The sequence below is a fragment of the Podarcis cretensis genome (assembly GCF_951804945.1).
Source record: "Podarcis cretensis genome assembly, chromosome: 8".
In the NCBI taxonomy this organism is placed as follows: Eukaryota; Metazoa; Chordata; class Lepidosauria; order Squamata; family Lacertidae; genus Podarcis; species Podarcis cretensis.
The window spans coordinates 49,084,656-49,111,584 of record NC_137177.1 but is presented as its reverse complement, the minus strand read 5'-3'; the positions used below and the strand labels follow the sequence as shown (position 1 = coordinate 49,111,584).

Genomic DNA, 26,929 nt, shown 5'->3' with positions numbered 1-26,929 from the left:
TAAATTTGGTGCTTCAGAAGGGCGTCGCCCTCCGGTTTTTTGCGTGCGCAAACCGTTTTAAAACAAAATAACCCCCCACAATGCTTTGCCCGGAGAACCTGCCGCGCGTTGTATGCTGGGAGTTGTAGTGCTCCTCCTTTTTCAGAGGCGTCCCGGAGTCGAAGGGCTGCGGGTGGAACTCTCTTTCCCAGCATGGCCGGCGCGCGCGCGCCAGAGGGCGTGGCCGGAAGAGGCGGGGAGGGCGGGCGAAGCGCGGAGAGAGGGAGCGCTGAGTGGGTTCGGGCCGCACTCGGGGCCGCCGCCTCTGCTGCCGCCGCCGCCGCCGCCGCCGCCATTAGCCGAGGGGGAGCTTGCGAGGTGAGTACTGCGAGGCGCCTGAGGGGGAAACCTGAAGTGAAAGACATAGAAGCAGCGGGGCTTCTTTCCCGCCTCTCAAACTCCTATGCTGGGCCTGGGCGCTGTCCGCCTGTTTGCCGGCCCGCCCGCCCGCCTCTGTCTTCGGCTGCTTCGAGGCCTTAGGAGTTGGGGAAGGGCGAGGATAAGGGTGTGTTCCTGAGTTACCACTGAATTCTGTTGCTTCTCCTTCCCCTCCCTGTTTGCTAGTGATTAATAGCATGAGATCGTGTAAGACTCTCCACGCATTTGGGGGGGTGATAAACCCATGTGGGTGTGCATGTGTGAATGTGTCCGCCCTTTCCCACGTGTGCGCTTTCTCCGTTACCTGCTTCTTGATTCTTATTTGGATACACCGGGAGCGCACTGTTTGAAAGTTTGAGGCCTTGGGCAAAGAGCTCCCTCTCCCCAAATTTATATTTGTTAATTGCAATTCGGACAGGGTTTGCTCCAACACGTCCTTTTTACAATCGGTCAATGCCTGATATTCAATAGGTTTTGGTAGGAGTTTGTCAAAAACGTTAAGGCCCTACACGTCGAAATTTGTTTGAAAGGAAGTGGTTCATTAAAACTTAGGCTGCAATCCTAGTCCCACCTACCTGAGTGGAAGTTTCTTCTCAGTGAATGTACTAAAGGGGTTCGCTGACGGTCTCTGAGGGCTACCTCCAGTTGCCTGTGACAAAGCATATATCGAAAACTACAGGTAAATAACAAAAGTGTAGTCATTTGTTTTTGAACTCCCAAGCCTGGTAGTAAGACTGATCCATTCATTGGACTGACCTGATGAAATCCCTGAAGGTGGTTTTTTAATAAATCTCATGATCAGAAATTAAATTTGAGAATTGACAGGTTTGAATAATTTTCTGAGCAAGAAAAGAATATTATTTTGACCTGGGTATTAATATCAGGAATTTTTCTGTTTAAGATTAATTATTAAGTAATTGTAAAAGAAAAAACTAAGGTGACAAAAACTATGTATGATACAAAAGTATCCAAGTAAATGAAATCCAAGGTAGATTGACATTAGTTATTATCTGCTGGAAAATGAGAAAAGTTAAGTGATTTGAAGAGTGTTGTCCCAAGGCCTTGAGAGCTTATGAGAGAACAGTCTTGTCTAGTAAGACCCTTGATAAGAGACCACCGTGTATGTTGCCTTCCATGATGAAATAAAGCTGGTATATAAATCTCAACCCCCCCCCATCAAGTGCCTAGAAATTGCCACCAGTTTTCTAGGATCCAAGATATTGAGATGTTTGATTTTTTTATTGAATGGGGGTAGGAAGCAAGCAGATATGTGAGAATTCTTAAAGGTGCGGAAGATATATGAGATATTTTAGGTCAGCGTTCTCTAGCCTAGTGCCCTGCATATTGGACTCCCAGCTTGCATGCCTAGTAGTTAAGAAAGATAGGTACTGCTTCTGAAGGGCATCACATTGGTGTTTAACAGTCTTTGAATGGCATCATTTTGCGGAAGGCTTTTCTAGTCTATTGAGGTATATACCATCTAACTGCAGCAGTCAGCTGATCATCACTGTTAGAATGACAAGTAAAGCATTGAAATAAAATGTATTCCTATAAATCAGGGGTGGAGAACTTGCAGCCAGTGTGCCAAATTTGCTCTGCAATACTGTTTTCTTCCAACTGTGTTCACTTGCCCCACGTCTATCATATGTGACATCAAGTGTGGGACAGGTAGAGATGTGCCTGGCTTGACTGTGTGACCAAGTTCACCATGTTCTGCCCACTTTTGGCTCAGGTCCCATCTACCACCATCATGCATCATATTACACCAATGAAATGCAACCCTCAACAGGAAAAATATTCCTAATCCCTGATACAGTTGTAATATGCTGCTCAATTTTATGAGGCAACTGGCATTATTGGAAAAGGTGCCTTAAAGGGTGACTAGTGAATGAATAGTAGTTGCTTTAAGAAGATATTAGTGACTGTTCATTTCAAGAGCTAGTATGCTAGGCATAGGTATGTAACATGTATGTTTGGGGGCCAGAGTGATCTAGAATGCCAGCATCTCTCTGAACCTGCTTCCCCATTACAATTGCCAGGGACTCCTCCATAGAATAGATACAGGGAAATGGCCTTCTTAGTCATGGCCCCTACATTCTGGAACCGCCTTCCAGAGGGGTTCATCTTAGTCTACCTCTTCAGAGTTCAAAAAGGAGGGTGGATTTCCCTCAAGAAAAGTTTAAATTTATTGGAATTTTATTGAGTAGTTATAATCTTGGAGAGACAGAAATCACAAACATGTTTAAAAAATAAATGAAATCTATGAACTGCACATAGCTGGCTGATCCATATAATAGATTAATGCTGTGGCAGCGGTGCTTTTCATTGTTATACCATTGAAGAGCAGGATTGCACATCTAGGTGTTTAATCAAAATAAAAGATTTTTTTATATGAAGAAACTGTTACCCCCAACCCATATTGGTGTCTCTGCCATTTTATTGACCTTGCAGGATTTTTAAATATAAAATACAATGGTACCTCGGGTTACATACACTTCAGGTTACAGACTCCGCTAACCCAGAAATAGTGTTTCAGGTTAAGAACTTTGCTTCAGGATGAGAAGAGAAATTGTGCTCCGGCAATGCAGTGGCAGCAGGAGGCCCCATTAGCTAAAGTAGTGCTTCAGGTTAAGAACAGTTTCAGGTTAAGAACGGACCTCCGGAACGAATTAAGTACTTAACCCGAGGTCCCACTGTAATAGCTATGAATGTTGCAGTGTTCCTCCTTCAGTGTTGCAATGTAGTGCTCTCCTAAAATTGAAAAATGAACTTACAAATTTTACTTAATGATTTCTGTTAGTACAAATGAAACCAAGAAACTGATAAAACTCCACAGTGAGTGAGGCATTCCTCCTTAGTCTTGTGCAATGTGGAACTGGGTATAGTATTGTGAGTAATCGGTGGAGGAGAGTGCATAGGAACAATGCAGTTATCTGTAGATAGGACTGTGATGAATACAGATTTGAATGTAAGTATTTGTAGATTCTATAGGATGTCACAATGATTAATCCAAGTGCTTAAGATGATGCTTATGTCATGTACTATTGGTAGGAAAGAAAATGAACAGTAGATTTTTTTTCTTGAACATACGCTCCAGTCAACAAAATGTCAGCAGAACAGCTTCAAGTCAGTAATGGATACATCTACAAAACTGAATTTCTCCCTAGCCTGTGCTTATCCTTGAAAGTTATATTCTTGTTATCGTATCAACAATACAGTATTAACTCAATTTAATGCAGTATTAAAACAGTGGTTCTTTTTGCCTGCCATTAGGAATGAAAGAGATTGAGGTTTTCTACTGAGTGGACTATTGCTCTTTAGAAAGAACAGCCACTCGCCTGTGGCGAATATGAATCTCCTCCAGGCAACCAGGCACAGAAGCATTATAAAGGTTGATTCTTTTTCCTTTTATTTATTTATTTCTTTCAGTGTAAATCCCGCCTTTCTACATGTAGCACTCAAGGCGGCTTATAATAATAAAAATACAGTAGTTTTGGGGAAAACCACAACCTAACAATAAAATAAAAATAAGACCAGATAAAATTAGTCAGTAATAAAACAGCAAACAGTAATTATATTTGAACATGTTAAGGTAAAAATTTAAAAATATAGCTAATCCAAAAGCTAAATGCCTGTTTTGGTTTTATATATATATATATTTACCTTACAGTGGAAGGATGTCATAGAGAGGGTCTAGATGGGTCTCCCTGGGGAAGAGAATGAGAAAGCTTAGGTATAGCCACTGAGAAGGGTCTCTTTGGAAGATCTCAAGATTCGTGTCAGCTCGTACTGGAGATAGCAGTCCTTCAAGTAATATTGTCCCAGGCTTTTTGCATTGTTCCTGTAAATGAATTGATAGTGAGTGAAGGTATTGTTTTTGTGGTATTGCATAGTCCCTGTAAGAGGCCCTGCTCGAGCCCAGATACAGCGTTCTGAACCAGCTGAAGTTTTGAAAAGCTCTTTAAAGGCAGCCTCATATATAGCACATTACTGTGATCCAAACAATATGTAGTCAGTGCACATGCTACCATGCCCAGAAATAAACAGAAGAGGTAGTAAAACATGTTGCGAGCTAATGTTTGTGGATTTATTTGCAAGGTTGAGAAGGGTATTAGCATCAAACATGTTACTGCTTATTTTATTTATTATAACTTTTGCATCCCACCTTTTCTCCAAAAGCATATATAGTAGTTTCAAAAGCAGTTTAGAACCTACTGGTGCTGTAAAGAAAGGGTAGGAAACCTCAGGCCAACCTTGACCCACCCGGGGATTCAAGTTGGCTGGTGAGGTCATTTCCCCCAGACCACAGCCCCCTCACCAGCTGATATCACTTGTAACATTTTTTATTGGGCGGTGTTAAATCATGCATTGGTTGTGCATACCTGTTTTTCAGCTGATGAACTTAGGTTAAATCCTGCTTACTTCAGCTGGATTCCATTCAAACTGCTGTTAATACAAAGGAGAAGAACACCTTATTTTAGCAGCACTTTGCACCTGATATCGTTGTGATGTCAGGTGATTGACAGGTTGGTAGTCCTCCCTCTCCCATCAGTATTGATAAGGGTCTGGCCTAAGAAACCACAAATATTTCCCACCCTAGATATGCATGCTTCTCATAGTTGCATTTTTATTTAATCCTGAAATGTATTTTAACCACATTGTGAAGTGATTTTATGATGAGGAAAGGTGCCAGTGTTTTTATGCAAGGCAATATTAACCCTAAGTGTTAATGCACACGTAGAAGGGAATGAGAATCATACTGTAAGAAGAGGCACTTAACTGGTCCACAAAGGCATAGAGAGCTGAAGATACCTCAGGGTTGGGGGAACCCCCTGGCCCTCCATATGTTGTTGTATTCCCAATTCTCAACAGAACCTGGCAGCATACCCAGTAGTCAAGAATGATGAGATTTGTAATCCAGCAACATTTGAAGGGCTACAGGTACCCCATCGCTGGCCATGGGTGTTTGCATAATGAGAAAAAGCACTAGATATTAGAGTAACACTTCATTATCATGTAAGTGACCAATGTGATTTTGTATGTTGTATTTGTGTAAAAAAAAGAAAAAAGAACCTTTTTTTAGAATTCAGATATACAGTGGACACTCGGGTTGCGAACGTGATCCGTGCGGGAGGCACGTTCGCAACCCGCAGCGCTGCATTTGCGCATGCGCAAAGTGCCGAAACCCGGAAGTAACCCATTCCGGTACTTCCAGGTTTGGCGCGATGCACAACCCAAAAACGCGCAACCTGAAGTATGACTGTAAATTAAAAACACAAAAAATTCTGTTATGTTTGAGATCTGAGCATCAGACTTCTCTATGTTTTCAGTGCCTGACATGTTGGGTCCACCTCCTGGTAAGGATCAAGGAGTTATTGTAGTAATAACAATCTGCATTGCTCCTAGGGAAAAGTGTTAAAGTTGTTGGTCTACTCTGCAAACTGACCTTTAACTGCTATTTAAGAACCAAAATTAAAAAGAGAAGTAATAGTAGATTTATACCATTAAGGTTTCTTCTTTTCTTTTCTTTTCTTTTTCTATCCAAAGGGCTGTGGGCAAGCCACATTAAGTTAGTAACAAAGTACGTCAATAATCTAAACCAGAAACTAATACACCATCCGGTAACAGGCTCCCAGAAATCAGCTAAAACATCTTAGAACTATCTGGCAACTGTACAGAGGACAAGAGAGACTGACAGAGGTGAGGCAGTTGAGAACACTTGGATATTGTGTTTGGTACATGGATTAATGAAAATAAATTAGGAAAGCTCTTCATTCAAGAAGGGAGCACAATTACTTTGCAAGAGATGAGCAAATTGCTTCTATTATGGACTGAAGCTTGTCAAAGCATTGTCTAGAGCAGGGCTGGGAAGCCTGTGGTTTTCCATATGTTATTGGCCAACATGGTCAGTGGTAAAGGATGATGGGAATTGCAGTCCAACAACATCTGAAATACCACATATTCACCATCCCTGGCCCAGAGAAATTATTTTTTTAGTTACAAGTTAGGATACTATTTTCAGTCTGCTCAGATACTTTCATGGTTCCTGTGGGTTCCCCACTCCCACCCCATGTGCTAGCTTTACCAATGGGTCTTGGTTTCCCTTTACTGCTGAATTTTTAGATGATGTTGATATTTATCTATGCCAGGGTGGGAGAAAGCTTGGTTAATTGGTTGCCCAAATGCCTACAAATATCATGCTGGCTCTCAATTTGGATCTATGTAGGATTTTAAAGAATAGGTGTCTATTCAGAAACTCTGAACACCACCTCAGAACTGACTGACCATGTTTCCATGGTCACATTAATCCCAGATTAAAATGAATGTGCAAGTCAAGCTGTGTGTACTTGCTCTCAGAAAACACTGGACAGTTTAGCTGTTTGCCCTGAGCTTTCTCTCATCAATCTCTCTAGCTTTCTACTTTGTTCCTTTTATGCCTCAAACATTTATCAACATTAGACCTATCTAAATGTTTTGTGCATGTCCTGCTAGAATAATTGGTCCTTTATCGGAGAGCCAGTCTTCATTGGAGAGCCAGTGTGGTGTAGTGGTTAAGAGCAATAGTCTTGTAATCTGGGGAACCGGGTTCACGTCTCTGCTCCTCCACAAGCAGCTGCTGGGTGACCTTGGGCCAGTCACACTTCTTTGAAGTCTCTCAGCCCCACTCACCTCACAGAGTGTTTGTTGTGGGGGAGGAAGGGAAAGGAGAATGTTAGCTGCTTTGAGACCCCTTAAAGGGAGTGAAAGGCAGGATATCAAATCCAAACTACTACTACTACTACTACTACTACTACTACTACTACTACTACTACTATTCTTCTTCTTCTTCTTCTTCTTCTTCTTCTTCTTCTTCTCCTCCTCCTCCTCCTCCTCCTCCTCCTCCTCCTCCTTTTTTCTTACCAAGCACTTTAAATGGCTTTGGTGGTCTTGTAGGAAATGCTTGAGGCTACCCATGCTAATCAGCCAAACCATAATATCCTCTTTGGAGAGTTATCTACCTTGATCTTCCGTTCATCTACCTTGCAACTTTAGTGATCTGCTTACACGATAAATAGGTGTGTTTCTGTTTGCTGCCATTCAGAAGAATGCATAGTTCCCCCTCACTCTTAAAGTTTTGCCTTGAAGTTTATATTGTAGCAAGTTGTTGATCTAAGTCAACAGAAGGAAAGTGATGTCCAAATTGGTGATACAGAATTGTAGAGTTGGAACAGTCTTGCAAATAGATAGTGAATGGACTCCTATGATCTTCTGTGTTTGGCTCTGCTTTATCATAGAAAATTGGGACATACAAGTTCACTGTCACCTTCTGTTCTTGCTATTAGGCTGGGCAGATTTCCAGAGTACTGCACTATATTTCAGTAATGCAGCTGTTATTTGGCTTCCTTCCTTTACAATATCCAGCATTATAGAAAAGACAGAGGAACTGTGATAGGCAGGGCAAATATAACAAGTATCTATGGCAGCGGAGTGTGCACAGAAATGCTCTCTTTTTCTACACTGCCTTCAAGAGCTATAGCCTCCACCCCCAATATACTTTCCAGCTTGCTTTTGGTATGAGGACAGCACCAGGAAGACTTCCTTCCCTTCTGAATATTAGAGTTCAGGGAAAATCCAAGAAGACAGTTTTGGGCTAGGTAATTTGACCTGGTGGAAGGAAGCTTTGGATGCTCCCAAATAAGTTCTGTTGCTTTTTGTGCCTGAATTCAGTGCAGCGTGAGGGAGAGTTTTCTTCTCCAGGTATTCAGAAAGCATTGAGACATATTACTGCTGTTTGTGTATATATGTGACTCAGTGCAGCAGGGATGAGCCCCAGCTGATTGCTGAGGTGGAGAAGGGCAGAGGCTCTATCCCTGTGGTTTCATCTGACCCTGAGCTCAGCATGATGTCAGAGAAGGCCCTGTCCTCTTCCTTGGAGGCCAGGGTTGTGGCACAAATTGATTTTGCTTCGCTGTCAAGGCCTGCAAAAAAAAAGGAAAAAGAGTGACTCCTGTATATGAGCCTTTTAAGGACACAGGGCAGAGAAAGCTTTGAGCACACTACTGTACTTCTACAACACAGCACAATTTTGGCAGCTTACCCCAGCTTCAAGTTAGCCAGGATGAGTATTTGAAGGTGCTTCGGTGACATATGTGAGCATGAAGGCCACCAACAGGTTGACACTTGGTAATAGAATCATAGGTAAAGGTAAAGGTACCCCTGCCCGTACGGGCCAGGCATGTCTGACTCTAGGGTTGTGCGCTCATCTCACTTAAGAGGCCGGGAGCCAGCGCTGTCCGAAGACACTTCCGGGTCATGTGGCCAGCGTGACGAAGCTGCGGCTGGCGAGCCAGCACCAGCACAGCACACGGAAACGCCGTTTACCTTCCCACTATAAAGTGGTACCTAGTTATCTACTTGCACTTAGGGGTGCTATCGAACTGCTAGGTGGGCAGGAGCTGGGACCGAATGACGGGAGCTCACCCCGCCGTGGGGATTCGAACTGCCGACCTTACGATAAGCAAGTCCTAGGCACTGAGGTTTTACCCACAGCGCCACCCGCATCCCTAATAGAATCATAGAACTGTATAATTGTAGAGTTGGAAGGAACCACAGGGGTCATCTAGTCCAACTTCCTGCAGTACACAAATCCTTTTGCCCAGTGTGGGTCTCAAAACCATGATACTGAGATTTAGAGTCTCATGCTCTACCATTTGTGCTGAGAATGTTTGCTGCTTGTTTCAAATGCGTGGAGAATTTCACATCTGTATTTGATGTCACTAGTTTGTATGATACATTTCTGGATTCTGAGTTCTAATTTTGGTTGTTGTATGTTGGCCAAAAATGCTCAAAGGAGGAGGGTACTGCTACAGAGCAGACTTTTAATGCTTTTAAGAGCCATAGTTTTATTTTCCTCTGTGTCATGGTATGAACTAAGGAGTGCCTTAATGCTGGTGCCTAAATATGCTGCAGTCAGGCTGCTGCACTACAGCAATGTAAACTGGAAAAAGTTCTCTGTAGTGTGATGCTCAAATCCTCGGGGAGGAAAATCATGGCTAAATGAAAAATTTGGACAATTCTGGTCAGCCTATTGTACTTGTATTGTTACATCTTTCATTGCCCTGGGCTGTCAGTTTTCACTGCTTTTTCTTTTTCAGTTGCTGGCTCTGACTGAGGATTCAGAATGGGAGACAAGCCTATTTGGGAGCAGATTGGTTCCAGCTTTGTACAGCATTACTACCAGTTATTTGATACAGACAGGACTCAGTTAGGAGCAATATACGTAAGTAGCTATTGGAACAGATTTTTCTTGATTATTTTAAACTATTGCTCAATTATTCCAACACGCCCCCTCCCCGGTTATGTGCTTGTCCATTACAAACTCAGTTGAAAAGTACCCACCCCATTGATTGGTCAACATGTTCTATGACTTTGATTTGATGCACCACTTGGCATTCTAGTGGCCTCATTTTACAGTAGTTACAGAAAAGCAAGTTATAGTAGTCAAGAATGTGAGGTTACCAAAGCATGGCGCCTTCACCCGGTGGTATATCACAGGTGAAACTCCCACTGCTCCCGCAGTATACCACTGGGTGAAGACGCCATTGCGCTTGGCCCTCAAACCGAGGGAGGAACAGACTGATGGAGCTTGTTTTTCCCTCTGCGTGCCAGGTACTGCCTAGCATTTATAGGCATGAAGTGCAGGGATCAAGAGAAGATTTAGTTGGCTGAATAGCTTCAGGCGTCTTGTTCAAATTCTTAGCATGCAGCAACTGAAATAAATACCCCACAATTTGACAAAATGGTCTCCAGACATTCCCTCTGATACTGTATAAACATTATTGTTTAATTCAGAATGAATGTGAATGGTTTTACCTTAAAAGTACTCTAAAATGTGTCACAGCAGGCCTCAGAAGGTTCATATATTTCCAAGGGGGGTAGATTTTGCCAACCCATTCGCCACCCTGAGAAGCTCTGCTGGATGTCTACTAGAGGATGCAATTGTGGCAGTGAAGTAAACATTCTTCATTGCCATGTGGTAGGCATGATTATGCACTCACCAGCACAAAGTCAGAACTGTGGTGCTGGAGGAGACTCTTGAGAGTCCCATGGACTGCAAGAAGATCAAACGTATCCATTCTTAAGGAAATCAGCCCTGAGTGCTCACTGGAAGGACAGATCGTGAAGCTGAGGCTCCAATACTTTGGCCACCTCCTGAGAAAAGAAGACTCCCTGGAAAAGACCCTGATGTTGGGAAAGATTGCGGGCACAAGAAGAAGGGGACGACAGAGGACAAGATGGTTAGACAGCGTTCTCGAAGCTACAAACATGCGTCTGACCAAACTGCGGGAGGCAGTGGAAGATAGGAGTGCCTGGCGTGCTCTGGTCTATGGGGTCACGAAGAGTCGGACATGACTAAACGACTAAACAACAAAGCACAAAGTCACGCTTGCTAGGAGACTTAAACCATTTGTGCTCTGCCTGTTTTCGCTACCTCCTGCTTCACCCACAACTCCCCAGAAAACCAGGGTCTAACCATGCTCTGCAGTGCTGGAGAGGCCCTTGGGAGGGACTGTGTCGACCACTCCTTCCATATCACTGTTCCAAAGAGAAACCAGAGTTCTAATAAATGGTGACATTTCCACTCTACATGTTCAGTTGCCTTTCTAAATAAACTAGGATCTCCTAGGCAGATCAGTAATACAGGATGAATTGCTAATATGAAACAAAGAAATGAAGCCTTAGTAATGCTTAGACTAAAGTGATCAGCAGCACAGTGCTGATTTAACTTTTACACATGCAGTTTTTGTCTTTTCTCCGAGTTCCTGTCAGCAAACTTGGGGAGGGTTCAAAATACACTTCAATACATTGTATATAGCTTAGAGGCTGTACCTGACCTTTAGGTTGGCATTGCCTGAGTGTTTCAAGAGAACTAAGTGCATTTAGGGACTGCCTGAATGCATCAGAATGCAAGAGTGATGCACATGCACATAGGACTCTAAACTTCATTGGCAGGAAAGCATGTTTTACCTCAAGCATTCATACTTTGCTATTACTAGATGCTGTCCATTCATGGGATAAATTGAAATGGATTTTCAGAATTTTTAAGGTTTGAGTACCTAAAAGCAAAAAAAGCCAGGGAACAAAGTGGGAAATTCTTCCTTTGTCTGACAATTATTTTTCTGGAGGGAATTAAAAATGGCATTTTTTCTAGAATTTGACTTCTGACCATATTGAAACATGGATGATTGCTAAGCATATTGGACTACTTATGTGAGAATGAAATGCTACTTATAACTTCTTTGCCCAGGCCACATCACTTCTACTCATAGCAGGTGATCTGGTTTTATATTGGCGGGTCATTTTCACTTCCAAAGGTTCTGGTGAAAAATGGCAGGTGGTAGAGATTGCGGATCCAATTGGAAAATGCTCCTGGATGAAATGATGAATTGCAGCTGCTCTGAACAATTGGCAGTTCTTTTTTATGTGGGTGTTGAATGACAGTTTGCATCATTCTGTATTGTTAAAACTTTATGGGAATGAAGAGCCTCAACAGCTGCCTTTTTTGTTTGTTTTTTGTTCTTAATAGTGTATACTTCACAAGGGAAAGCCATGAAAGCTATTGGAATGACAATTTTAAAAATGGTGATTGACTGACTTTGGTCATTCCTAGTTCCATATAGCGTATAAGTTACCAAAGAGTGTAAGATTTATAAGATTTGTTGTATACAGTGGTGCCCCGCAAGACGAATGCCTTGCAAGACGAAAAACTCGCTAGACGAAAGAGTTTTCCGTCTTTTGAGGTGCTTCGCAAGACGAATTTCCCTATCGGCTTGCTTCGCAAGACGAAACGTCTTGCGAGTTCTTGCGAGTTTTTCCCCTCCCCCCCTTTTTCTAAGCCGCTAATAGCGCTAATCCACTAAGCCGCTAATAGCCGTGCTTCGCAAGATGAAAAAACCGCAAGACGAAGAGACTCGCGGAACGGATTAATTTCGTCTTGCGAGGCACCACTGTAAACTGAAGTAGATGGGAGCTAGAAAGCTGAGGGTCCAAGAACAGGGAGAGGTTAGACTATAGATCTTTGACCAAGAGATAGTTGGCTGGAAGAGTGGAGCAAAGATGGGAGACCACAGCCTTCCTCCACCCCACCCATTGGCTTCCTAGCAAAATTGCAAAAGCCCATTTTCTAAATGCCAAGCTTTAAGTGTGGCACTGTCTAGTGGTAAGCATGATGGGCAACCAAGCTTCCACTCAACTTAGAAGCTGGAGATGTGGGTGAAGATTCTTCAGCACAAATGCATACCCTGCTAGTTTTTCCTGTTCCAAGTCGAGACAGAGAGCATTGGATTAAGCAGTTTGAAGGCACTGAGGCAGTAGAGTCCAATGGCCTGCACTCCCCCCCCCACCAAAAAAAATGGCCTTCCCCAAATTAAATATCCTGGCGGTAAGGTCTTGACAGGTGGGGAGGCCTGGCAATTTCACTTTTTGGCATGTTCAGCAAGGCCAAATTGTAGACCTCCTAGATGGACAGCTCTTAAGCAATAAGTAGCTTCTAGAAGGCAAAATGTGGCCTGTGGGTCTATAGTTGCTGCGTAGAACAAATACATACCCTATACTTACGAAATATAGCCTTATTGTATGGACCAAAAGTAAGGAGTCTGTGATTGGGGTGGAGGATGTTGCCTGCTGTGGTGCACTACTAGGACTCAAAATTTGCTGGATGTCTTTGGCATGGAGCCAACCTCTGATTCAGCTGAGCCTGTGCTTAGCCCTTCTGAAAAAGGTGCAAACTTACTGCTCTCTGTTTCTGTGTGTAGTTGAGAGAGTTTAATAACTATTGCTGTTTTCTTTATGCAAAATGAAATCTTACTTTTCCAAGCAGATTTTTACCGTCTCCCTCTCCCTCTTCTTTTAATAATTTTAGATAGATGCCTCATGCCTTACATGGGAAGGACAACAATTTCAGGGCAAAGCAGCTATTGTTGAAAAACTCTCAGTAAGTTCCTGTCCTCTTCATCGCCTGACATTTCTGTTCAGCTCAGAATTATTTTTGAAATATTTGCGTTTTGGTGCAGGCCAAGTTCTGGTGTTACTTCTTTTGTATTATTTATAGAAATCAGGTTCAGGCTGCACCCTTTTGCATTTCTAATCTGCCTGTCTGAAATTGTACTGATTTCAGTTCCAGAAATGTAAAGCACAGTTAACTTAGAAAGTAAGTCCCATTGGACTCAGTGATAGTGAGGATGAAAAAAACACCCTTAGATTTATATAGTGTACTTGAATGTTCAAAGTGCTTCACATGCATTATTTTGTTCTAGTGCTAACTCACTAAAGTGGTTCAGTTTTATTATCTCTATACTGCAGATGAAGTCTGAGGAGGTGTGTCTAGCCTAAGGCTATCTCTTGAGTTCCAAGCAGATGAAGGCCCAGGGCATCCTGATTGGTGGCTCAGTCTGTTAGCCACCTAGCTATACAAAACCTTATTTGCATGTGTTCCAGACAGCACAGTTGCATCCTCTTTCATCGTGGTTGCAGTCTATATAAAGCAGGGGTGGTGAACCTGTAGCCCTCCAGATGCTTGTAAAGATGGTTTTAAGTTTTTAAGTATACAACAACAATAAGTGATTATACAGTGTCTTTTATTTTGCACTCATGTCTATATTGTATACTGAGAGCAGATACAGCCTTGCAACAGTTTCAGGGATTATAACATGCTAATTGTCTCAGGATAAAGCTTCTCCTAAGTGAGGGGCAATGGCAGTCTCTGGCAACCATCTACATGTTGCTGAATGCCTGTTGGCCTCAGTCAGCATGATAATGAACAACCAGACTTATTGTCTATAACATCTGGAGGCTACAGGTTCTCTTTCCTTGTTTTGTGTGTACTCTGTCCAGAATGAGAACAGCAATGGAGCTCAAAAGAAAACCCTTTGGAGTAGGTGAGTTTCTCCTTAACAGGGCTGAATTCAGAGGTCCACATTTTTTGCCTAACCTTAATAGACCAAAAAATATGACTGCACTTTCCTATGTTGTTGATTTCACATGACACTCTATACAAGGTCTGGAATAATTCCTTGCTCCCCTCCTCAGCTCCAAGTTTAGAGCTGGAAATAAGGTGGGAGGGTGGCTTGTTGGCTGTGCAGCTTAAGTGCAGCAGCAGCAGCTTAAACACACATCAGCTTCCCTTGGAGCAGGGGAGGGAGGAGGTGGGAATCACCATGAAACGGCTAGTACAATTACTGCCTCGCAACTGCAAGGTTGGGAGGAATTGCTTACAAGAAAGCAGCAACATGCTTACCATGATGACCAAAAATGTGGGAGCCTGGCTTGGCCTTTCACATGCTGTTTTAAACAAAAAACTGGTCAGCGATTGAATGAATACATTTCAGGGTGCTTGCATTTTCAGAATTAATTCAACACCTAAGAACCTGGCTTGGTGCCACAGATTGCTTCACAGATGAGCTTAACCATGAAAATTTTAAGCAAAACTTTACATTTTTTTTCTCTTTCTGTTTGCAGAGCCTTCCCTTTCAGAAAATACAGCACAGTATCACAGCGCAAGACCATCAGCCCACGCCTGACAGCTGTATACTCAGTATGGTAGTTGGGCAGCTTAAGGTAAGTGCTTTTTTCAACTTTTGGTCCTGTGAAAGGAATAGTTGGAGTCCAATTTCAGAACCGGTTCAGGGTTTAGCCACTGCAAGTGAGTTTTGGGCTCACATGTCCTCTGCCTCCCTCACCCCCACTCTTTGGTTTGCTCAAACCAAGGAGAGAGAGAATTAGAGCACAAAGAGGAGAGGGGGAGTAGGTGTGTTTGAGCCCAAGGCCTGTTCATGACTGCCAAACCACAGTTTGATAATTACATATGAAACAGGTCTAATCCATTAGGGCAGGTTGTTCTAGCACTGCAAGTGAACAGGCCTACTTTTGCTTGGGTCATGGAAGCTGAATGACCAGGGCTGTTTCTCAGAGGGGTCCCCGTCCCTCCCCTCTAATACAGTGGTACCTTGGTTCTCAAACTTAATCCGTTCCAGGAGTCCGTTTGGCTCCCGAAACCGTTCGAAAACCAAGGCATGACGTCTGATTGGCTGCAGAAGCTTCCCGCACTCAAGCGGAAGCTGCGTTGGACATTCAGCTTCTGAAAAGCGTTCGCAAACTGGAACACTTACTTCTGGGTTTGCAGCGTTTGGGAGCCGATTTGTTAGGCAACTAAGCCGTTAAAGAACCAAGGTACCACTGTATGTTGTATTGTCTTTGAAAACGTTAAATACTCCTATGTCTTGTTTTGACTGATGTGGGTGTAAAGGCCTTCATGCTACCAGTTGGAGGGGAGGAACCAAAGGAGTCACCAAGTTTGTTACAACTGATGGAAAGAAGAGCCGGGGCCTTAACCAACACACAGCATTGTTCCCTCTCTGACAGAGGAGCTTAAACAAAAATCTCTAGGTGGAGCCGTGGTTAAAGAAGCTTGTAATCTTGTGCTGTCTTGGAAACTGAAATACACCTGTGAGCAGGCAGGGTTGTGAGGCTATTCTCTGAAAACTTAGACTTTCAATTGGACAACTTTAAAGAAAACTGTCTGGCTACACTAAACTTGGAATGTTGGTCACAAGGACTTTGGTAAGCACTGCGTCACACATCAAAGGTGTTGTCCCTTGACACGGCCCATCGGAAGGAGGCACAAAGAACTTTTCCATCTTTGGGCCTGTGTTAGGTGCATATGGACACACTTTGCCCCACATGTAACCCAGCTTCAAAATACTTTTACTTCATAATACCTGCTAGGAATGGCTAATATATTGTGGCAAAAGCTTTCATGGGCTGTAGCTTATGACAGCTCACACCACTATTCTTCAGCTGGTGGGTTAGGACCCACTACGGGATCATAGTCCTGTCCAAGGTGGGTTGCAACAGCATTACCACTGCATGCAATTATATGGAAAAAGATTGAGAAATACATGCTTATAGTTAAAGGTGGGTCCTGAGTCCTGTAAGATTGAAGACTACTGTCTTATGCCATAATAAATTAGTTTGTCTCTTAAGATGCTGCTACAAGACTTTGCTGCAACAGCCCTTTGGAACTACCCCTTTGGAAATTGCTACGAGTTTAACTTTACTGCAAGAGTTGAAGAGAAGCCTGCAAAAGTGGCATGAAAAAACAAGGGGGTGCACATTACTCTCCATGTGTCCATCAGTACTGGTATCACCTTTAGCAGCTTTGTGCTTGGAGGGAAGTCCTCTTTGTGCCTTCAGTCTAAACACACAAAGAGGTTTACATGGAGAAACAATTTAGCTCCACCTTCTAGATCAGGCATGTCCAAAGTCCGTTTCAGGGGCCTAATCTGGCCCGCTGGTTGGTTTAATTCGGCCCCAGTTTATTTCCTGGAGTAAAATCCTAAAAAAAACCTCACGGCCCTTCACTTCATCAAATCTGGCCCTCTTTGAAAAAAGTTTGCACACCACTGTCCTAGGTGCTGATACACAGTCAGCACCAGTCTGAAACAAGTTTAATGCATGTAGAGTTTGTGTCCTTGTAGAGAGAGTCCTATGAAAATGGAATTAGTGAGCTTCAGAAAGATTATTACCCACACTGGATCCACTTCAAACTGATGTTTGTGCGATGTCTGAGAAGTATGGCTGACATGAGTGTCAGCATCTAGGCTAGCCCACCCAAGAACGAGAGCCTGTTTACAGGTTTTCAAGCCAACATGTGAAGCAGTAATCTAAAAGAATGCACATCTTCTTGTTATATACAGAGGCTATGTAGAAGGATTAATGTATGGATGGGGTGATTTTTTATCAATAGAAGATAAAGCTTATATACTTTTTTTCTGAATGCTGTTTCAGAAGCGATGCAAGGAGAAAGGGCTTCACTTCTATGTCTTGCCAGAAATGAATCATGTGCATCTTCCCGGGCACTTTTAGGCAGAATGGGAAAGTGCAGATCAGTGGTGCTTCCTATATCTTCTGCATGTTGCCCTGTCCAAAAGTGTAGTCAGTGTGATATCACTAGTATTCATTATCAGTGCATACTTGTTGCATCACTTGGCAGATGAAGGCATTTAGGAAGATAGATTCTGGAAAGAAGAAAGTTAATCTCTATCTAAACATAAAGATTACTTAGTGTAGCTTTATAGACAAACACCTGTTTTCTAGTAAGTTTTATGCTAACCTTTCAGAGTTTACTTGGCATCTTCATACTAGTAATAAAATTGAAAGGGCCCAAACTCCATGGTAAAGCAAGTATTTTGTATGCAGAAGGTTCTAGGTTCAGCCAATGACACCTATTCAAATGCTCGCATGTAGAAGGGATGGGAAAGACCTCAGAGGTGCTGCAAATTGGAATTGACAGTGCAAAGCTGGGTGGAAAAATAGTTTGACTGTATAAGGCAGCTTCATCTGTTCAAAGCTTCACAGATAAGCACCTTTAGTTTGCGGACTTTTAGTTCATGGTTTGCATTTGGCTTATTGTAAGCTATTGGAAGATTTATTGTTGCGAATGAAATTATATGAATCACTCATTACAAAAACCTCCAGGAAAAAAGTTAATGTAGTCCCTTTAATGTGGACTGAAATTATTTTACTAATTTTTAAGCTTGTCCTTGTCCTTATTGTACTGCTCCAGAGTAATTGGCAGCAGTAGAGGTACCTGCTGCATGCCTGGAACATTCTTTCTAAGTGCAGTAAATACACTCATAATGGAATCCTGCAAGGAGACTGGCATTCTGTATCTACAGAGCCTATCACTTTAGTAATGATTTCTCTCCTGTTCTGCTCAGGCAGATGATGACCAAATTCTAGGTTTCCATCAGACCTTTTTGTTGAAAAGCTTACAAGGTGCATGGGTGTGCACCAATGAAGTCTTCAGGCTAGCACTCCACAATGTTTAACCTCTGGGCGCCTTCTACCTCTGATCTTCACAGTCCTCACTGAGTAAGAAGCACACTGCTTGCTCCTGTATCCTAGTTGAACTTGCAGTCTGAACAGCATGGACATTGCTTGTGTGTTCTTAAAGCAGGGTTGAAGAATGAGAATCCTGCTCATCTCAGGGTTGTGGCTTTTGAAATAAGAAAATGGAGTTTTCCACTTGGAACCAGCTGCTGCGGAATTAATTTAGCATAACTTTTTATGCCAATCAGTTGCTTGCCTAACATCCTAGATCTAGCATTGCTTAGCAATCTAGGACATCTGTGTGACACACAATGAACACTCACCTTGTTGTGTTTGAAGCTGTTTGAGCTAGAGCCTGTAGGTATATCTGTGCAAGATTCCTCTTACATCAGCAAAATTCCCTTAAGCCAAGGTCAGGTTACTACAAATGTGCAGCTCATAAACACAGTTGGGTCTGGGCTTCAGGACGTTTATTGTTTAAATAACAAGAGTGTTGGAGGAGATGGGAAAGGGAAATGGCAAAGAATGGGTGAGCAAATGTATTTATTCTAGGTTTTTTTTCAGTTAGGGATGAGAATTAAGACAAAGGCTTCACAGAAAAAGTGGGGTTTTAAGAAGGATTTGGCAGGTGTTTTTAAACTGCAGCAGTAAGAATGGCTCTTGGTATGTACAGCATGGGTCTGTGGGGCCTCTACATTTACCTGATTTGGTTGCTAATAATCAGAGGGAGAAACAAATGTCGGGGATATGCAAAAATACTTTCTTTTTAGGAAGCATTTATATATGTTTCTTCTGTGGCACTCTGAAGCCACTTTTGCCCACTGGTTTCAGCTTCAGTGCAGATTGTGTGTGTGAATGGCATGGACAGGTATGCATTAAAGTTTATTTTAGAATCTAGATCCGGTTATATTTGAGTGCAGAGTGCATTTTTAGATTTGGAGCCAATCTGCTGAGTGCAGCCATCTTTTGGATAAGGTGACAGTCAAAGCACAGGTCATAGTTCTAGTTATTCAAAATATTTGACATGTAGGTTTGCTTTATCCCTGGCAACAGCAAGAACAGGGAAGAAGCGGAGTAGGCACTTAAGAGCAGTGTGCTAGTGTACACAGGAAGTTTGCATTAAACCATGGGCATAGCCAGGGGAAGCAGGGGCACAACAAGTAAATAAATGAAAAATACTTAAGTGCCCAATTGCAACACAGATAGCTCAGTTCTGCCCACCCCACCCCCGCCAATAATGCTTGCCTCCCCTTAAAAAAAAATCCTGGCTATGCCCATGCATTAAACCATAGTTTATTCTAAACTATGAGCAAACTAGCTCACAGTTAACTGCTCCATGGAATTCTGCAGAAAAATTATATGGAGCTGAAACAACATTATATGTACTGGTATATATTCTAGATGTAAACAAGTCAATAATTACCAGCCTTTCCCCACTGAATGTCACTGTAATGGCTTTATTCCTCCTATTTGAAGGGAGTCATTCTTATGCCAAATATATTAGTGATTGTTATAAGGACATGGCATTTTTCAAATTTTTGACTACCACTCACCATCCCATATTTTTTTTTGCCCTATCTTTTTGTACATTCTAAACCTTATGCCTATTTTGTTGGCTTTAGCAGGACTTAACCTTGAACTCTCAAACACACTACTACCTCCTCAAATTGTTGTTAAGGGGTTGTATTGATTCTCAAGAAGCTTATAATTCTCAACTTCCATAAGCATAAGCATTATCTGTAGTGCAGCAGTAATTGCTACAATGGTAATGGATCATCTCCATGTTTCTACTGCACTTTGAGTATTGTCCATGCCATTGTAATTTTGCATCAGTAAGACTCAAAAATGCATGTCAGAATCTTGCCTACCTTAATTCATTAGCACAGGGATGACATGATAAATCTGAAAGCTGAATGTTGGTGCAGACAGGTGAAGTATGCATGACAGCATTTGGCACCAGCTGCAGGAATTTGCCTTGTTAGACATTTGCTGTAGTAGAGAATTTCTAAAATTTATTTATTTTTTGTCTTCACAGGCCGATGAAGATCCTATTATGGGATTCCACCAGATATTTCTATTAAAGAACATCAATGATGCTTGGGTTTGCACCAATGACATGTTCAGGCTAGCATTGCACAACTTTGGTTGAGACAGCATCCCCGAGGCACCTGTACTTTTCTTTTCTCCTCTCCTCCTTACAGATACTAATCACATTCATGGAACATTCCAAATATCATACACAAACCTGCAACACCACGGCAAGCAAGCAAGACCTGCGACATGCCCTTCTGAAGAGTTTATGTTGTGTCACTAGAAGAGTTCCTTGTGCATGATGTTTGGAAGTTAGACTTAGCTGCATTTGACAAGGGAAATATGTGTTTTTACCAGCATGCCTCGGGAAGCATCCGTAATGCAAAAGGTTGTGTTTCTGTACTGACAAGTTTCTCTAATAGCCCAAAGAAGCAAAAGGAAAGGAAAGAACGGCAGCCTGAATCCAGCTGAGATACTGATTTTTTTTTTTTTGTTCAGATGTTTCAGTGCTACATTATACAATAAAACCATGAAATTTTCTTAACAGTTTACATTGTTGGATGTTCACTATGTAACTAGATTCTTGCATCTTCAGCTATACATCTGAATACCTAGCCTGGAAACGCACGACTTGGCAGAACTTTGAAGTTCTTAACGTCTCCATAGCTCTTTTCTAGTACATTTTTTGCCATTGTTTAAGGCTTAAGAATTGTTCCATATACCTGAAAGTTGAGATATTTCCTTCCCCTGAAAGTCATAATACAGATTTATATTAATTACTTACGTGTAAAGCAGATCATTATACTGAGCATCAATCATTTTCTTCAGTCCTTCTTACAGAAATAGATGGAAAACCATGCATAAAAACAGCAATGTAGAATGTACTTTTTCCAGGCTTCCAGGGTTGTTTCTCTACACTAAGTTCTCAAGATTTAGCATATTCATACCATTTGCTTTTCCTCTGATGTTCAAGAGATGGGTCCGTATATCATCATGAATTGTTTAGAGAGTTTTGCCCTTCCAGGACAGCCATTTTAAAGCAAGCTACAACTTTAGCCTAGTACAATCACACTTACTTTTTACGCTTGCCTGTGGCTTGCTTCGGATAATGTCCTGAATTATCGTAGTATTGTTGCTGAAGTAAGCAGCACCCACATGCCACCAATAGCAGTGTTTCAGTAATTAAATAGTACCAGTACTACCAAACTGCTAAGAAAATTCCAAATACGTTTTCTCTGCTGATTTGCTGCAACAACATAGTGGTGGAGACAACACATATTTTCAAAATGGCCAGGTCCTTAAAGGATTTTTTATTAATGAGCTTAGTATGAGGTGAGCAGACTTGCATCCATGGGCCTTTCCTAAAGTTTAACTGAGCTATTTCCAAATTGTGCTGGTCACTTGACCTGATACTTGTTTAGTTTCATATGCCAATGAGTAGGAGGAACAGTAAGTGTGTTTTTCTCAACTATGGGAAAAGATCTCTTGAAGGGATGGATTTGCTATCACATCTACTGATAGGTGGCTGTAAGGTAAGGTAAAGGGACCCCTGACCATTAGGTCCAGTTGTGGCTGACTCTGGGGTTGCAGCGCTCATCTCGCTTTATTGGCCAAGGGAGCCGGCGTACAGCTTCCGGGTCATGTGGCCAGCATGACAAAGCGGCTTCTGGCGAACCAGAGCAGCGCACGGAAACACCGTTTACCTTCCCGCCAGAGTGGTACCTATTTATCTACTTGCACTTTGACGTGCTTTCGAACTGCTAGGTTGGCAGGAGCAGGGACCGAGCAACGGGAGCTCACCCCGTGGCTGTAGTTGGCACCAAATCAATATAAAAACCAAGGCAAGGAAGGTATGCATTTCCAAGCATATCCTGAAATAAAGGTACATTTCTAATCCCCCCTGGATGGTTTACAAAAGTCCATTTCAGCTTCGCTCTGGTTTGGATTCCTTGCTCTGATCGTTCTACTTCACCCACTCTTTTTGTGCTTTCATTTTCCTACACAGAAGTGATCTAAAGGACTGTCACTGTCCCTGGCAAGCCAATGCTTTTGGGGCGACTACAGCTGCCGCTTACGGTCCTTGAGGTGTAGTTCCATAGACATCACTTCATTGCAAGGATTTTGGTTAACATTAGCCAGTTACATGAATTTAAAATGTGCTTGTGGAAGAGGGCTTAGGCTGGCATCCATGCCTTAATGCATGTGTACAGGTTTAGTTTGCAGAAGTCCCAATGATGTGTAGAACGTAGTGCCAAGTTTGCTTAGAACTTCACCCTTCAAATCAGGTGATCAGGCAACTATTGGGAAACGGTTGTCTCTGTATCTAAATAAGATGAGGCAATTCCAGATAGCCTCATTTTAAATTTAGCACACCAGATGAAAATCTTGGGTGAGGTCATCATAGGTACCATGTTTTGAGTTGGATGTTGTATAAGTCTTGGTGAGAGCTTTGCTTAATAGCCATATGAAAACTGCCTTATAAAACTTCATGAGAATGTCTTTCACAGGCAACATTTTGTTGGAAGTGGGGCATTACTCTTTGGCTAAGCTTATGAGGAATGTTTATTATCATCCATGAGAGAAGAGTGACTGTTTCCCAATATCTTGTGTCACCTTCACAACATCAGCTTATGGCATTTTATTAAAAATTGGCTTGCCCTTTGAGAAAATGTTAAAGTCGGTAGATAGAGGCTGCTCAGAAGGGCAATAAAAAGCTGTGTTCTCCAACCCAATTTGAAGGAGAAATCCATCCTTCCTATCATCCCTTAATGGAAACTGCCTTGTAATCATTTGTTTTCAGAGCAGAAAACATCCTTAGGATATTATAAACTGCTACAAGAAGGTATATGATAGAAAGCCTGATCTAGGATTCTAGATTATGTGTAAGGAGATGAAAGCTGTTAAACTGCTCATTCTGAAAACAGTTAAATTCTTTCATAAAACTGCTAAGTGCTACTTTGTTTTGGGGCAATACATAGAGCAGACCTGTGCAACTACCAAAGCACAGCCCATCAGCCACATACCATGGCTTGCCACATGCTCCATAAGTGTATTTTTGCACCCAAAACAGCAGGGTTTGGATCCAGTTAATATTGTGGTGGGGTTCTCCTTTTTTGTGAGGGATATACAAAAGAAGGCACTGAGAATTCGCTTCTATACAAAACTTGTCATCAGTTGACAGTAGAAACATCATGTTCCAAAAACTGCAGCAGCTTACATACTGCTTTATAGCAGATGCTTGATGTACATGGGGAGAAAAACACTATTTGTAGAAATGCAGAATTTCAATTGCAGAACAGCACTACCTACCTATGCCATATCTACTGTATAATCTTAACTTATTAAGATTGTACCAGCAGCAAATGTTTAAATAAAGGCTCTTTAACAAATACTGTTGCTTTAAGACTAGAAACCAGAAAAAGAGTGAGGAAGTGTGTGCTGCTTCATGAGGCAGCATAAGAATAGGGGGCCAGCATAACTCATCTGTGTTTAGATTGTTGTGTGAGGACAACTCTCATCTCTGAAATAATAATCTTGTGGCCAATTTCCCTGTTGTCTAGTGATAAAAGGGAAGGGACAGCACTTTATGTGAACAAGCCTAATATTGTCACCATTTGTTTAATAGTGGCAGCCCCTTTTCCTTCCCATGTAATTTCCCATGTCCCACCCACCCTGGAGAGGACTTGATGATCAGGCCCAAAGAGAATAGTTATCCTGACCACTTAGTGAATTCTGAAAGAACAAAATGTGTGATAACATGCCTACTTGTAGAATAGCTTTTCCCAACATAGTGCCCTCCATTTCCCTGGACTGCAACTCCCATCATCGGTGATGCTGGCTGGGGCTGATAAGAAGGCTGGTGAAGGGTAAACTTTCTGTTTTGTTATTGACGTGCAGTCTACAGATAACAGAATACATGAAATGCATACTTGCCTCTATAGGTTATTAAGGCAAATTTTCATGTTATGTACACTGCAGTGCACAATATGGGGATAACTACATCATGCTATGCAATCCTTTGCGGTCCATGTATGTATTCATCATGTGTTATAAAAATTATTTTATTTAAAATATGTATCTCTTCAGCCAAAAAGGGCGGCCAAAATGGCTTACAAATGTCAATCATAAGACAGTCCTTCCCTTCAGGCTTACAATCTAAAATGCATGACATTCAAGGGAAAGGTACTGAGGAGGAAAGAAAATAACACGGGCATTATTTCTGGTTGTGAATTGTCTGTTGCAATGATGTTGCAAAGGTTTTGAACCAGAACAAGCCAAAGGTTAGTGGAGGCACAGCCTGAAAGGTATTACCACCTTAGATGTGGTTTGTGGATTTGGGAAACAATAGCAACACTAGTGCATTTCTAGGCTTGGTATCCCAGGAAAGCTTTTCCATTTAGAAATTTAGTGTAATTTTCCTTGTAGAGGTGGGTAGGGATAAAGGAAAGTTGCTGTTCTTGACAGAGTAATTTAGTATGTGGATAAGAAGCTTCTAGCATTGCCTCTATTCTGATTGGCAGCAATTCTTCCAGGTTGGGATAGGAGGTTTTCCAGGTTTTACTACCCAAGAGCCTTTTACCTAATTATGCAAAGGATTGATCCTAAGGTCTAATGCATGCAAAGCAGATGTTCTAGGTCAAACAAGCCTGATATGGAACCTTAAAACAACAATGTTGGGAAATATAAAAGAGATTATTTTCACTGCTTTGTGCAGAACTTGCCTTAATATGTCTTGTGGGTTGGGGGAGGGGTTTAACAGGTTATTGCACATGTTCATGCAAAACTAAGGAAATGAGAGGGATGGTGAAATTACTTCTAATTCCATAATGTTAAAAAATTTCAAGTAATTTATCAAGAACAGTGGACAAGTTACTTATGTACAGCAGCTGCTGACAGTATTTCATTTTCTGTATGCTACAGGCTATTCTCTATATTAATAGGGTTGGTGTGTTTTTAAATTGACAGAGGCTCTGTGTAACAGGCCAAAGTCAACAGACAAAGGCAGTGCTGAAAATGATGGTACAGAAGCTGTCCCTACAGCTTTGTCTGCTTGACATGCAGGGTGTTTTTAAGGAACAGAGCGCAGCCTAATATACTTGAAATGACTGGAAATGCCTGCATTTGTATGCAAATCATCTTCCTGTCTCGGTAAGTATTTTCAACGTGCTTCTTTCTCTGATAAGGATTTTGCATAACTGGAAAACTTTTGAATGGCCAGATTATTCTAGACTAGCGTGTCTGTCTGTGTGTATGCACGCACTACACAAACGGATATGCGTGAGTTAAGAGTGAGAGAGAGAAAGAGAAAAAACTAAACCGTGGGGACTAAAAAACCGTTGAATCGTAAGAAGCGCATCCTACGATATTGCAATGCAAAATCCCTTTGTATCTTAGGTGACACTGCCTCTCAACTTGCTTCTGCAAGTGGTGTCGTCCATCTTTATTTCATATGGTTTGGGGGTTTGGGAGTCAACACATCAGGTCTACGCCACTCAAATATTACATTCATACATAGCTCTGTGGTTTTTAAGGTTAAGCAGTGTATAAATTCTGCTAAAAAATAATAATTTGGCAGCACCACCTAACATACTACTTGGAAGTGACGCTGTGTGTTCATTTGGGGCTTAACGTCCAGGATATGTATGTCTGCAGCTCAAGCTGTAGCCTCTCCTGCAGAGAACTGTCCCGCCTTTCTGTATCTTTATTTTTTAGGGCCCAAAATGAACCCCAGACTAATTTTATTTATTTATTATGTTTATTTAAATTCTATACTGCCCTTTATCCGAGGATCACAGTGCGGTTTACAATATAAAAATACAAACATACATAATGTTGTTGTTTGGTCGTTTAGTCGTGTCCGACTCTTCGTGACCCCATGGACCAGAGCACGCCAGGCCCTCCTGTCTCCCACTGCCTCCCGCAGTTTGGTCAGACTCATGTTTGTGGCTTCGAGAACACTGTCCAACCATCTCGTCCTCTGTCGTCCCCTTCTCCTTGTGCCCTCCATCTTTCCCAACATCAGGGTCTTTTCCAGGGAGTCTTCTCATGAGGTGGCCAAAGTAAAAATACAAACATACATAATAAATGAACATATAAAAACAATACCCCCCCAGCTACCCACAGTTTAAAAGGCCGCAGGTTGTACGTGCGAGGGGGGCCCTCTTCCCGGCCCTCGTTCTCCTTTCTGCGCGCTTCTGCCTGCTTCGTACACCATCTGTATTTATTCTCTGCTGGGAGAGGCGGAACCCGGACGTCTGGATACCATTTGCCTGGGGTAAGGAAAGCAATGACCGGACCGGAAGCGGAAGTGGGGGCGGAGAAGCGGGGTTTGGCCTGCCCGGGCGGTGGAAGCCGCGGTAGCTGTGGTACTGCTGGCGGACTTGGCGGGGCCCAATGGCCTCCGCGAGCATCGATATCGAGGACGCGACTCAGCATCTCCGAGACATCCTCAAGCTGGATCGGCCGAGCGGTGAGGCTCTCGGGCCGGGACCCTAAAAAGAAGGCGGGGGGTTTCTTTTGGGGAGTGAGCGGCTGAAATGAGGCTCGTGGTCTCGGGCGGCGGTGCTCCCCTTTGCTCAGCCCATCCCGCGTGAGCGGGAAGGCGCCAACTGCG

At 42.4% G+C, this 26,929-nt stretch overlaps 2 protein-coding genes across 6 annotated transcripts in view; both read left to right on the top strand.

The window, feature by feature from the left end:
* Positions 1–206: 206 nt before the first annotated feature.
* Positions 207–20,865, top strand: NUTF2 (nuclear transport factor 2). 4 transcript variants are annotated; one of them, XM_079987936.1, is made up of 8 exons: positions 207–357; positions 3,691–3,808; positions 5,965–6,117; positions 9,552–9,676; positions 13,319–13,390; positions 14,914–15,012; positions 18,174–18,327; positions 20,321–20,865. In XM_079987936.1, exons 4-7 carry the CDS (start codon positions 9,578–9,580, stop codon positions 18,282–18,284), a joined length of 381 nt encoding a protein of 126 aa, XP_079844062.1. In that variant the 5' UTR covers positions 207–357; positions 3,691–3,808; positions 5,965–6,117; positions 9,552–9,577; the 3' UTR covers positions 18,285–18,327; positions 20,321–20,865. The 4 variants fall into 4 exon arrangements, with proteins under 4 accessions (XP_079844062.1, XP_079844059.1, XP_079844061.1 ...); XM_079987933.1 differs by lacking the exon at positions 18,174–18,327 and having other exon boundaries at positions 209–357; XM_079987935.1 differs by lacking the exons at positions 5,965–6,117; positions 18,174–18,327 and having other exon boundaries at positions 209–357.
* A 5,752-nt stretch (positions 20,866–26,617) lies between these two features.
* The window catches only part of EDC4 (enhancer of mRNA decapping 4), a 31,849-nt gene continuing 31,537 nt past the window's right edge, over positions 26,618–26,929 (top strand). For both annotated transcript variants that reach the window (XM_079987868.1, XM_079987867.1), the window contains exon 1: positions 26,618–26,785. In XM_079987868.1, the coding sequence (XP_079843994.1) occupies positions 26,710–26,785 (76 nt within the window). In that variant the 5' untranslated portion in view covers positions 26,618–26,709. The remainder of the gene's footprint in view (positions 26,786–26,929) is intronic.

Coding starts and splice junctions, on each gene's coding strand:
- NUTF2 (XM_079987934.1), top strand. CDS start 9,578: ATGGGAGACAAGCCTATTTGGGAGCAGATTGGTTCCAGCTTTGTACAG. Junction 9,677..13,318: donor CTCAGTTAGGAGCAATATAC/GTAAGTAGCTAT, acceptor TAATAATTTTAG/ATAGATGCCTCATGCCTTAC. Junction 13,391..14,913: donor CTATTGTTGAAAAACTCTCA/GTAAGTTCCTGT, acceptor TTCTGTTTGCAG/AGCCTTCCCTTTCAGAAAAT.